Genomic DNA, 13138 nt, shown 5'->3' with positions numbered 1-13138 from the left:
AAGGAATTTCATGGAATTCCAGCAGGTTACGGTAAAGTTACCTGAAACGCTGCTATATGGTTTGCATATCGATTCACATGTCCCTTTTGTCCTTTTCTGTGGCCTCGTTAGCGCAGTAGGTAGCTCGTCAGTCCCATAATCTGAAGGTTGTGAGTTCGATCCTCACACGGGGCATGGCAGCTAGGATGTAAATATATTTGGCCACGAGGCACACACTGAATCATGTTGAATTTGTTTCCCGTAAAGATTCAAGGAATTTCAGCAGGTCCCTTTTATCCTTTCTTGTGGCCTTGTTAGCGCAGTAGGTATCGCGTCAGTCTCATAATCTGAAGGTCGTGAGTTCGATCCTCACACGGGGCATGTGATTATTTGGCCACGAGGCACACTCTGAATCATGTTGAAGTTGTTTCCTGTAAAGATTCAAGGAATTTCATGGAATTCCAGCAGGTTACGGTACAGTTACCTGAAACGCTGCTATATGGTTCGCGTATCGATTCACATGTCCCTTTTTTTCCTTTCGTGTGGCCTCGTTAGCGCAGTAGGTAGCGCGTCAGTCTCATAATCTGAAGGTCGTGAGTTCAATCCTTACACGGGGCATGGCATCTAGGATATAAATTTATTTGGCCACGAGGCACACTCTGAATCATGTTGAAGTTGTTTCCTGTAAAGATTCAAGGAATTTCATGGAATTCCAGCAGGTTACGGTACAGTTACCTGAAACGCTGCTATATGCTTTGCGTATCGATTCACATGTCCCTTTTTTTCCTTTCGTGTGGCCTCGTTAGCGCAGTAGGTAGCGCGTCAGTCTCATAATCTGAAGGTCGTGAGTTCAATCCTCACACGGGGCATGGCATCTAGGATATAAATTTATTTGACCACGAGGCACACTCTGAATCATGTTGAATTTGTTTCCTGTAAAGATTCAAGGAATTTCATGGAATTCCAGCAGGTTACGGTACAGTTACCTGAAACGCTGCTATATGCTTTGCGTATCGATTCACATGTCCCTTTTTTCCTTTCTTGTGGCCTCGTTAGCGCAGTAGGTAGCGCGTCAGTGTCATAATCTGAAGGTCGTGAGTTCGATCCTCACACGGGGCATGGCAGCTAGGATGTAAGCTGTAGGATGTTTGGCCACGAGGCACACTCTGAATCATGTTGAAGTTGTTTCCTGTAAAGATTCAAGGAATTTCATGGAATTCCAGCAGGTTACGGTACAGTTACCTGAAATGCTGCTATATGGTTTGCATATCGATTCACATGTCCCTTTTGTCCTTTTCTGTGGCCTCGTTAGCGCAGTAGGTAGCTCGTCAGTCCCATAATCTGAAGGTCGTGAGTTCAATCCTCACACGGGGCATGGCAGCTAGGATTTAAATTTATTTGGCCACGAGGCACACACTGAATCATGTTGAAGTTGTTTCCCGTAAAGATTCAAGGAATTCCAGCAGGTCCCTTTTATCCTTTCTTGTGGCCTCGTTAGCGCAGTAGGTAGCGCGTCAGTCTCATAATCTGAAGGTTGTGAGTTCGATCCTCACACGGGACATGGCAGCTAGGATGTAAATTTATTTGGCCACTAGGCACATTCTGAATCATGTTGAAGTTGTTTCCTGTAAAGATTCAAGGAATTTCATGGAATTCCAGCAGGTTACGGTACAGTTACCTGAAACACTGCTATATGGTTTGCGTATCGATTCACATGTCCCTTTTTTTCCTTTCGTGTGGCCTCGTTAGCGCAGTAGGTAGCGCGTCAGTCTCATAATCTGAAAGTCGTGAGTTTAATCCTTACACGGGGCATGCCATCTAGGATATAAATTTATTTGGCCACGAGGCACACTCTGAATCATGTTGAAGTTGTTTCCTGTAAAGATTGAAGGAATTTCATGGAATTCCAGCAGGTTACGGTACAGTTACCTGAAACGCTGCTATATGCTTTGCGTATCGATTCACATGTCCCTTTTTTCCTTTCGTTTGGCCTCGTTAGCGCAGTAGGTAGCGCGTCAGTCTCATAATCTGAAGGTCGTGAGTTCAATCCTCACACGGGGCATGGCATCTAGGCTATAAATTTATTTGGCCACGAGGCACACTCTGAATCATGTTGAAGTTGTTTCCTGTAAAGATTCAGGGAATTTCATGGAATTCCAGCAGGTTACGGTACAGTTACCTGAAACGCTGCTATATACTTTGCGTATCGATTCACATGTCCCTTTTTTCCTTTCGTGTGGCCTCGTTAGCGCAGTAGGTAGCGCGTCAGTCTCATAATCTGAAGCGAGGCACACACTGAATCATGTTAAAGTTGTTTCCTGTAACGGTTCAAGAAATTCCAGCAGGTCCCTTTTTTCCTTTCTTGTGGCCTCGTTAGCGCAGTAGATAGCGCGTCAGTCTCATAATCTGAAGGTCGTGAGTTTAATCCTTACACGGGGGATGGCATCTAGGATATAAATTTATTTGGCCACGAGGCACACTCTGAATCATGTTGAAGTTGTTTCCTGTAAAGATTCAAGGAATTTCATGGAATTCCAGCAGGTTATGGTACAGTTACCTGAAACGCTGCTATATGCTTTGCGTATCAATTCACATGTCCCTTTTTTCCTTTCGTGTGGCCTCGTTAGCGCGTCAGTCTCATAATCTGAAGCGAGGCACACACTGAATCATGTTAAAGTTGTTTCCTGTAACGATTCAAGAAATTCCAGCAGGTCCCTTTTTTCCTTTCTCGTAGCCTCGTTAGCGCAGTAGGTAGCGCGTCAGTCTCATAATCTGAAGGTTGTGAGTTCGACCCTCGCACGGGGCATGGCAGCTAGGATGTAAATTTATTTGGCCACGAGCCACACACTGAATCTCGTTAAAGATGTTTCCTATAAAGATTCAAGGAATTCCAGCAGGTTACTGTACAGTTACCTGAAACTCTGCTATATGGTTTGGGTATCGATTCACAGTCCCTTTTGTTTTTTCTAGTGACCTCGTTAGTGCAGTAGGTAGCGCGTCTGTCTCATAATTTGAAGGTTGTAAGTTCGATCTTCTATCCTCTATCCAGTCATACACAGTACGATATGCAGAAAAAGAGTTATTAGATGGCGCCGGTGAGGTCGGCTTTTCTTTGTTTTTTAAGTTAGTTTTTAGCATTTTTAAATCGGCAAAATTACCACCATTGAGTACATTAGGTATGATAGAGACACTCTTGTTTCTATTTGTATACAATGTACTCACAATTCAACGTTTTTAACTCCAGATCCGAGCTGGCCGAGTGAGATCCTAAGAGAGAACAAGGACGCACTTGATTACGCAGACTGGGACATGTTCCGAAACAGCTCCGATGATGACGTCAGCGTGTTTACAGAAGCGGTTGTGGGATTCATTAGGAAACTAGCGGATGATACCGTAGAGAAAAAGACTATTAGAACGTTATCCAACCAGAACCCGTGGGTGGATAAAACCATCCGCAACGCTTTTGAGATCTCACACCGCTGCCTACAACACAGGACTCGCGTCGGGAAACATGGACCCATACAAGGCTGCGCCATATAATGTGTCATACAACTGCGTCATATAACAAGGCCGTAAAAGAGGCGAAGCAGCGCTACGGGAGGAAACTAGAGTCACAACTCCAACAGAGTGACTCTAGGAGCCTGTGGCAGGGACTAAGGACAATAACGGATTATAAAACACCAACATCCAGACATGACTCTGGCAGATGAGCTGAACACTTTCTATGCTCGCTTCGAGGCTGCAGCTAAAGACACTAGCAATGCTAATGCAAACAGGAAGACACTGCCAGCACCGGAAACGCGCTCATCATCTCCGAGCATGACGTGAGGAGAGCCTTCAAGAGAGTGAACACCAGGAAAGCAGCAGGACCAGACGGAATCTCAGGCCATATCCTCAGAGCCTGCGCAGACCAGCTAGCACCTGTGTTCACTGAGATATTCAACATCTCTTTATCTAAGTCGGTGATCCCCACATACTATTGTGTTTCTCATTAGAGTATGGCAGTGCTATAAAGTACTTACCGATTCTTATTTCGAAATGTCCTAATGATGCTTGCCACAGTGTAGCGGCTCAAATTAGGCTGAACCCGTTGGCCAGCTCCCCTCAGGGTCATCCCATGGTTGATGACATGGTCCACTATTATAGCTCTGATGTCATCAGTTATTTTATTTCTTACTCTTCTTACCCTTCCTCTTTCCCCTCCTCGTCCTCTTCTTGCTCCTCCTTGTCCTCTTCCTCTAACTTTCTCTAACCCTCTCGCTTCTTCACCTCCACGTCCTCTTCCTCCAACTTCTTCACCTCCACGTCCTGTCCCACGGCCTCCTCTGATTCTCACTCTTCTCATTCTTATGGCTCCTTCCATTGTACTCCACATAGACAGCTTACCTGTGACTTATTTATAGTGCTTAGGCTGATTGCAAAGTGAACTAATTATCTAAAACAGTTTTCACATGTGAAAGTGTGCCAGACAGTTGGCAAAATAGTGTTAATGATAGCCATACATGTGTATAATTTTGCTAGGAGTGTGTTGGAAATTTGGTAATTGAGTGTAAGCAGTGAGTTGTGTTTAAAGTTCTGCAAAAAGAGTGTTGTGCAGTGAATTGTGCCTACAGTTTTGCAAAGTGTGTATTACAAAATTGCAAACTGAGTGCAAAGCAGTGTTTGTGCTTTTAGTTTTGCAAACTCAGGGAGTGGTTTTGCTATAAGTATTAATAGTTTTAGAAATTGTGCTATAAGAATCACAGTTAGGGTTTAAGCCATCAGAAAAAACTGTAAATGCAAATAATCTGTGGAATGTATAAAAAATGTCTGAAGTGTGCAATTGTCCTGAAGTGTCCAATTGAGCATTGTTTGTGCAAATGTGCAATATGTGTGCAAGTGTGTGCAAATGCGCAATGTGTGTGCAAGTGTGCTATGTCCATGATTGTCCGGTCTACAGTGCATAGGGGTGTGTGCACAGATGAATAATGTCCATGAGTGTCCATTTCTTTGCAATGTTGCAAAAACGCAGAGATGATTAGTCTTGTGTGTTAATCTGGTTGAGATTTCCTGATCGCAACAGAGAGAAAAGTCATTGTTGGGGTCCATTGTTGGGGTGGCTGAGGTCCTTTACGATCTTCCTTTATTTCAGTCGGTGATCCCCACATGTTTTAAGGAGTCCATCATTGTTCCTATCCTGAAGAAACCTCATCCTACTTCTCTTAATGACTATCGCCCTGTAGCCCTCACCTCAGTAGTGATGAAGTGCTTTGAGCGGCTGGTCAAGGACTTCATCATTTCTTCACTACCTGACACACTGGACCCATAACAGTTCGCTTACTGTCCAAAATCGTTCTACTGATGATGCCATCTCTCCTGATCTCTGATGACAACGAGACGGCCTACCTTAGGGAAATTAGGAATCTGGGGAACTGGTGCCAGTGCCTTGTAAACGTCAGTAAGACAAAGGAGTTGATAGTGGACTTCAGCACTAAGAAGAAGAGAAACTACCAGACCCCCATCATCAACGAGAACCCAGTGGAGAGAGTGGACAGCTTCAAATACCTCGGTGTTCACATCACGCAGGACCTGTCATGGTCCTGTCACATCAACACCGTGGTGAAAAAGGCCCGGCAGCGTCTCTACCACCTCAGAGACTTCAGACTGCCCTACTGTACAAGGTGCTTAGGAAATTTTACTCCTGCACTATAGAGAGCATCCTGATGGGAAACATCACAACCTACAGTAGTTCGGGAACAGCACCATGCAGGACAGACGAGCTCTACAGAGGGTGGTGCGATCAGCAGAGCGCACCATCCGCACCAAGCTCCCTTCCCTGCCCTCGATCTACAGCAGGCGGTGCTGGACCAAGGCCAGGAAGATAGAGAAGGACCTCAGCCATCCCAACAATAGACTGTTCTCTCTGTTGAGGTCAGGAAAGCGATTCCGCTCCCTGAAGGCCAACACAGAGAGACTGAGGAGGAGCTTCTTCCCGCAGGCGATACGGTCTCTTAATCAGTACACCACACAGTACTGACCCACACATATGGTTTTTACACTTACTCTGGACATTCTGGACATTCGTTTACACTAGTGGCCACTGCACATCTACACTTCGTGGTCATTAATTAAATCACTCTATCACAAGCCACTTTAAATAAATCACTTTTAAGCATATTTGCACGCACAAGATACTTTAAATATGTGGACTGCACAACCGTGGACATTACCATTTTTTATTACCATTTATATCTAACTTCATTCCACACAAAAATGCCATAAATTTATATCTATTTTGTACAGCTGTTTTCTTATTGTTCTATATTTCTTCATATATTTTCTATATTGTGTATTTTTGTTGTACAGTTATTTTATTTAAATTTTATATTTTATTTTATTCTTTTTTAGTTAAATTTACCTTCTATTTTATTTTTCATATTTGTTTCCTATTCATAGTCTTTTATTTTAAGGTCACGAGCAGTTGTCTAAGCATTTCACTGCATATCGTACTGTGTATGACTGTGTACTATATGTGACAAATAAAAATTTGAATTTGAATTTAAGGGCAGCGGTGCGAGATCTCAGAGCGTCGCGGATAGTTTTATCCACCCACGGCTTCTGGTTGGGAAACGTTCTAATAGTCTTGGTCCAGTGTCCTTTCGCCCCTGGTGGGACAGATGATGTGCTGATAAAGGTTCGGCGCTGCGCGTCCCGGTGCTGTGCGTCCCGGTGCTGTGTCTGGTGCTGTGTACTGTAAGTGCCTCATGCAGCTCGCATAAGGCAGTGTTTGTGTCAGCTTGTGGTGGAATGTAAACGGCGCTGATTATGACCGATGTGAACTCCCAAGGTAGATAAAAAGGATGACACATGATGGACAGTAGTTCCAGGTTGGGTGTTCAGGAGCGTGTAGGAGGAACAATGCTTGCACTGTTCACCAGCTGCTGTTCACCATTAAACACACGCTGCCTCCCCTTGACTTCCCCGAGTCCTGTGTTTTGTCCATGCAGTGAACCGAGAAGAACTCGGCCGGCTGGATGGCATGGTCCGGCAACGCTAGGTTTAGTCATGTCTCAGTGAAGCAGAGGAGGTTGCAGTCTTGAATGTCTCTCTGGAACTTTACTTTGGTCCTGATGTCATCGAGCTTGTTTTCCAGTGACTGGACGTTGGCGTAGGCAGAGTTGTGTGGTGTGTTTCTGACGCCGGCTCGTTTCCCTTGGGGCCACCGCTTCGCGTCGCGTCCATTTTTGTCCCTCAGGATCTCACTCGGCCAGCTCGGATCCAGAGTTAAAAACTTTGAATTGTGAGTACATTGTATACCTATAGAAACGAGAGTGTCTCTGTTGTACTTAATGTACTCAATGGTGATGAGTTTACCGGTTTAAAGTTACCGGAAATTACTTTAAAATACAAAAATAAAAAAAGTAATTTCAGCAGGTCAATGTACAATTACCTGAGATTCTGCTATATGGTTTGCGTATCAATTCATGTTTCAAGTTCTCTCATGGCCTCATTAGTGCAGTAGGTAGCGCGTCAGTCTCGTAATCTAAAGGTCGTGAGTTTGACCCTTGCATGGGCAGCTCCGACCTAAATTTATTTGGCCACCATACACCCAATGAAGTAAGTTGAAGACACTTTTTGTCAAGATTCAAGTAATTCCAGCAAGTTATTGTACAATTAGCGAAGCGTCCACTGTAGGGTCAGCTTGTCGGTTCATTTTTTTTTTTTTCTGTAGCCTTATTGGCGCTTCAGTCTCATAATCTGAAGGTCCTGATTTTGATCCTCACATGGGCGTGGGCAGCTAGAACATAAATTTATTTGGCCACCAGACACACAATGAAGCAAGTTAAATATGTGTCCTGTAAAGATTTAAGGAATTCCAGCAGGTTACTGTACATTTACCTGGGATCCTGCTATATGATTTGCGTATCAATTCACATGTCCAGTTCAAATTCTCTCATGACTTCATTAGCGCAGTAGGTAGTGCCTTAGTCTCGTAATCTAAAGGTCGTGAATTCCATCCTCAGATGGGGCATGCAGCTAGGATGTAAACTGCTTTTCAAGTATGTGCTATGGCTGTAACACACTTTAATGGGAACATATAAATAAACTCATACATCCATATAAATAGTGACCATGTAGAAAGCCATTGACTTCTACCTTTCCTGTAGGAGTCTTTGTGCTAATCTCTCCTCTTTAATGCACTGCTGGTTTCTCAACTGTTTTTGCCACCAGACACAATGAAGCAGTTGGAAGACGTTTCCGATAGGCCGATCCATGATTTTCCAGTTCCGATCCGATTCCGATACACGACTGTCGATACCGATACAGATTCCGAAATAATACATCTTTTCACTTTAATATTAGCATTATTTTTGTTGAAATTGTGCTGTTTGTAAGGTTACATCACAGAATAAATAAACTATTAACCACTTGTTAGAAGAGCAAAAAATATACACAACTAGTTTGAATTTAAAGGCATTCCAAAAGAATTTATGTCACACTTCACAAAAAGGTAGCAGCAACAGCTGTAAAATTTTGTAAATATCAAAAACACAACAATCTTGGTTGAAATAAGTTCAAGTATTATGTCCATTTTAGCAGCAACAACTGTATAAAAAATAAAAGTGCAAAACTAATACATTTTAAATAAATATCTTGACTAACAAAAAAGTAAGTTAAAAACAATAAGGCCAAATATCAGTTGTGAAGCTCATTAATTTAACATTTTCCAATTGCGCCGCTAACCGTGATGACACTCGGTTGTATAGTTCGGGTATAGCAGTTTCTAAAATGTATTTTCTAGATAGCAGATTGTACCTGGGCTCTAAGTGCTCCAACAGGCTACTAAATCCGACATTTTCCACAACAGATAGCGGTTGGTCATCAAGTATAATGAAGTTGAGCAACTTCTCTGTTATTGCTTTCGCTTTTGGGTTGTCTGCTGTAAATTTGTTGCGTTTTTGGAAAACGTCAACGAGCGTCTGCTGCCTGTTGTCTTTTTCCCTGTTTGCTAGCATAAACTCCTGGTACTCTTTCCCGTGAAATCTCTGCAGGTGCTTGATTAAATTAGTTGTATTGTACGACGCAACCATATTCCACCCCTCGGCATGCTGGCTTTACAGACATTGCAAGTAGCCGTCTTGCTTTTCGGCGTTTCCAAACTAAAGTATCCCCAAACGAGCGACATTTTGTTCACAACAACGGCTAATGTTATTGGCTTGCTCAGATCGAAGTTGCCGCAGGTTCATGGTATGAAATAAGGAGCGGTGCATTGTGTCGAGTTTAAGGTCCAGTGCAAGCTGCGAACTGGAATAGAACGGGCCTGTCCGACCGATATCCGATAACGGACTTACGGCTATATCGGACCCGAAACCGATATCATATCGGATCGGGCCCATCTCTAGTTTCTTGTAAAGATTTAAGTAATTCCAGCAGGTTATTTTACAATTATCTAAGATTCCACTATAGTTTGTCGGTTCATAGAATCTTTTTTTTTGTAGCCTCGCGCAGGTGGTAGTGCGTCAGTCTAATAATCTGAAGGTCATAAATTTGATCCTCACATGGGGCACATGCAGCTATTATGTAAGTAAATTTTGCCACTTGATGCTAGTTGAAGATGTTTCCTGTAAAGATGCAAGTAATTTCAGCAGGTTCTTGTACAATTAGTTGAGATTCAATTAAAAGGTCAGCCTGTTGGTTCATAGAATCTTTTTTCATAGCCTCATTAGCACATCAGTCTCAAGTAATAATAATAATCTGAAGTTCATGATTTCAGTCTTTATATGGGGCATTGAAAATTAGGATGTAAATCCATTTTGCCACCAGATACACACTGAAGCAAGTTGAAAGTTGGAGACAATTCCTGTGAAGATTATAGTTAATCTAGCATGTTACGGTACAATTATCTTGCTTTAGACACACACAAGTTATTCAGGTAGGTTACTGTACAATTAGCTGACCCTCCATTATAAGGTCCGCCTATCGATTCACATTGGCCCACCTTGACCTTTATTGTGTCCTTGTTAGCGCAGGTAATGTAGGTAATGGTTAGTCTCATAATTTGAAGATTGTGACTTTGATCCTCTTGTGGGTTTTTAGAATGTAAGTACGTTTTTCCAGACACACACTGAAGAAAGTTGAAGACATTTTCTGTAAATATTCAAGTAATTCAGACAGGCAGACTTAAATAAACAATTTTTACCCACTTTCAGTTCGAGCAAGTTATGACCACAGCTTGTCGACGCACCCATGATGCAAACCATCATGCTTTAGGCAGGGAATTATCCCATTTTATGGATGGTGTGCTTTTAATTTTGCCTTTCATGGCTTATAAAATTGTTTAATATCTGCTGAAGTGAATCAGTGAAGAAGCAAAAAAGACCCCCCCTCCCCCCCAGGTCATTTGTGATAGTAGCAAATTCTAACGGGATCATTTAATTCCTGCACATGATTGATAACGATGCAGGCTAAATGGACAAAAGCCTTCCTTCTATTAAAGCATCAGGCAATGTAAAGACCTCCCACTTCTGAAGTCATGAACGGTGAGGATACAGGGGACTAACCACAGGTCAGATTAAATAACTTGTATAATTCCACCCCAATGACAGTGCAATCTGTCCATTCAGTTTTATAGCTCTGACCCCTATTACGGTCCCGGCCCGGCATCATTTTTACCTTGATGGGTTACAAAGGTTCATTCAAATCGGAGCCTCAATGCACAATGCACTGATGTTTGAAATGATTGACCTGTTTTATTGCATTTGATTTTTTTGCACAATTATACTGCATTTCTGTGATTTTGCAGGTGCTCTGTTCAGCAACAAATGGAGTTTAGCGCTGATCATTCTGAGTCTGAGGTGGGTAGAAAAAAGTATTAGCTATAATACATGAGTCACATAAGTTCATATAATAAGCCATAGATATGTTCTTTTTTAAAAAAAAATTAGATGGACCTGGAATGTCATAACTACGACCTGAAGTCATCAGACATTGTTCCTGATTCAGACAGCAGAATAATTTCAGTACAGCTTCTCGAATTTAAGACGTGTCTCCTTGAAGCGGTGAAGGAATTGCATATTCACAGGGTATGGCCCATAAGTCTTTACAGCACGTTCTTTCTTTTTAGTCATTATTAATGAAATTGGTTTTTGGTAAGGTCTTAGAGTGACTCAGCATGAAACTATAACGCTCTGGTTTCTTTTCTAAAAGATTAGGCACATCCTAGCTTTTTGATTATCTATATTTTTGCATTAAAAATGAAAATTATTGAATTTCTTTCTCATACAAAGCAAGATGCACAACATCACAAAACGTTTTTTTCTGAGTTATATGATATCTCTAGATAGGAAGATGATTCCATGCAATAAATGTCATCATATTTTAAGATTGCAAGTCTGCCTGTGCCCTTCAATTATAGTTATAGTCGTAGTTATAGAACAGCTCTGTTCAGTTAAATAGATAGCTAGAACAGAATAGCATAATGTGTTTGGGAGGGGGGTGGGGGTCTTATGGGTTTTTGAATGAAGTCAATGGCAATGGACTTTTTTCGTCCATTTGTACACGAGTGCATTTACATCAGCATGGGGTCATGCAAGCAGGACCTGCCACATTCATGTCTTCATGCTTGTAAAACAGTTTTTCCTCAAGCAAGCACTTAAACACTGACACTGTACACGTAAAGGTTGTAGGACCAAAACTAAGCATCGGATCGCTCTCCTTTTTATTGTTATTATCGTGCTGTTAGGGAACAAAGGCATTAAATCAGTCCGCTCCTCAGGCATGCCATTAAACTAACACTTTGTAGTTCTCTGGTTTATTGGGCTAAAGGTTGAAGCAGAGGACGGCTGTCAGGTTCGTCTTACTCGGCTGTATAACATTGTGCATCTTTTAATGTAAATTAAGTACTTCTTTTTTTGATGGTACAAATATGAGCAGAAATTCAACTTGGATCATTTATTCTGTTTGAATAATAATCTGCCATGAGTACTCTTTTTTGTCCTAGGAATTCTGTACAGTTAGTTCTTCTTAGTTTGGTTTATAGTATTAAGTTTTATAAACCCTTTCATATATTTTCAGCTTATAAATCCGCTCTTCTCCTTTTAAGATTTACTCCGATGAACAAATTTAATGTCCTTTCTTTCTCTCTCTCTCTCTCTCTCTCTCTCTTTCTCTCTCTCTCTCTTTTCCTGGCCAAAATCTCCAGTGAATTTATTAGCTTTACCTGGGGTGTATTTTCAAGTATGTGCTATGGCTGTAACACACTTTAATGGGAACATATAAATAAACTCCTACATCTATATAAAAAGTGACCGTGTAGAAAGCCATTGACTTCTACCTTTCCTGTAGGAGGATGAGGAAGTCTTTGTGCTAATATCTCCCCTTTAATGCACCGCTGGTTTCTCAAACATGCCGCACAAGCCATTAAAATGTGATTTGTGTATATCTTGTTTCTTTTTTTTAAAGAGAGTATTGTGTAAAACGTAAGGTTTATTGTAAATATCTGCAATTTCCAGTTACAAAGGTTTTATTTTTTAATTGAGAACCTCCATGTGTGAATGGTTGCAGGATGCCGAAACACGTCACGAGGCTCAGATCTGTACTCTCATCCTGGAGAAACAAGAACTAGAGTGGCAAAAGGTGTGTATTTCATACATGAGTCTGAATTGCATTTTTTAAGGCTTTGATATTTTAAAATGTTACATAATATTTTTAGGAGTCACTACAAAATCAGATCAACAGGATGACAAAAGAGCAATCTGAATCTCTTGATGCTGTTAAAAAGCAGGTCTGTTTTTAGCCTTTTTTCTAAACAATTTAAAGATTTCGGCTAATGTAAGGCTTGCAGTACATACAGTGAGGTCAATAAGTATTTGATCATCCTGTGATTTTGCAAGTTCTCTTACTTAGAAATCATGGAGGTGTCTACAATTTTCAGCATTGGTGTATTTGAGAGACTGTGCACTGTAAGAGACAGAATCTAAAAAGAAAAATCCGGGAATCACATTGTATGATTTTTTTAACAATTTATTTGTGAATTACTGTGTCAAATAAGTATTTGATCACTTGAGTCGAAAAATTGTAATATTTGGTACAGAAGCCTTTGTTAACAATTACAGAGGTCAAACGGTTCCTGTAGTTCTTCACCAGATTTGCACACACTGCAGGATTTTGGCCCACTCCT

The 13138-nt window shown here is 41.5% G+C and overlaps 1 protein-coding gene and 9 non-coding genes across 10 annotated transcripts in view; all 10 read left to right on the top strand.

The window, feature by feature from the left end:
- The window catches only part of LOC128532123 (uncharacterized), a 75825-nt gene that overhangs the window by 49115 nt on the left and 13572 nt on the right, over positions 1-13138 (top strand). The window contains exons 2-5 of the mRNA XM_053506348.1: positions 10763-10814; positions 10905-11042; positions 12523-12594; positions 12671-12742. Coding sequence (XP_053362323.1) covers positions 10782-10814; positions 10905-11042; positions 12523-12594; positions 12671-12742 — 315 coding nt within the window. The 5' untranslated portion in view covers positions 10763-10781. The remainder of the gene's footprint in view (positions 1-10762; positions 10815-10904; positions 11043-12522; positions 12595-12670; positions 12743-13138) is intronic.
- trnam-cau (transfer RNA methionine (anticodon CAU)) lies at positions 102-174 on the top strand. The gene has a single exon. It is a non-coding gene; the product is annotated as a tRNA-Met (tRNA).
- trnam-cau (transfer RNA methionine (anticodon CAU)) lies at positions 288-360 on the top strand. Its single transcript has one exon. It is a non-coding gene; the product is annotated as a tRNA-Met (tRNA).
- On the top strand, positions 525-597 carry trnam-cau (transfer RNA methionine (anticodon CAU)). Its single transcript has one exon. It is a non-coding gene; the product is annotated as a tRNA-Met (tRNA).
- On the top strand, positions 776-848 carry trnam-cau (transfer RNA methionine (anticodon CAU)). The gene has a single exon. It is a non-coding gene; the product is annotated as a tRNA-Met (tRNA).
- Positions 1026-1098, top strand: trnam-cau (transfer RNA methionine (anticodon CAU)). The gene has a single exon. It is a non-coding gene; the product is annotated as a tRNA-Met (tRNA).
- On the top strand, positions 1282-1354 carry trnam-cau (transfer RNA methionine (anticodon CAU)). Its single transcript has one exon. It is a non-coding gene; the product is annotated as a tRNA-Met (tRNA).
- trnam-cau (transfer RNA methionine (anticodon CAU)) lies at positions 1468-1540 on the top strand. Its single transcript has one exon. It is a non-coding gene; the product is annotated as a tRNA-Met (tRNA).
- Positions 1969-2041, top strand: trnam-cau (transfer RNA methionine (anticodon CAU)). Its single transcript has one exon. It is a non-coding gene; the product is annotated as a tRNA-Met (tRNA).
- On the top strand, positions 2713-2785 carry trnam-cau (transfer RNA methionine (anticodon CAU)). Its single transcript has one exon. It is a non-coding gene; the product is annotated as a tRNA-Met (tRNA).

Source organism: Clarias gariepinus, chromosome 10 (assembly GCF_024256425.1).
Source record: "Clarias gariepinus isolate MV-2021 ecotype Netherlands chromosome 10, CGAR_prim_01v2, whole genome shotgun sequence".
Lineage (NCBI taxonomy): Eukaryota > Metazoa > Chordata > Actinopteri > Siluriformes > Clariidae > Clarias > Clarias gariepinus.
This window is presented reverse-complemented; position numbering and strand designations above follow the sequence as displayed.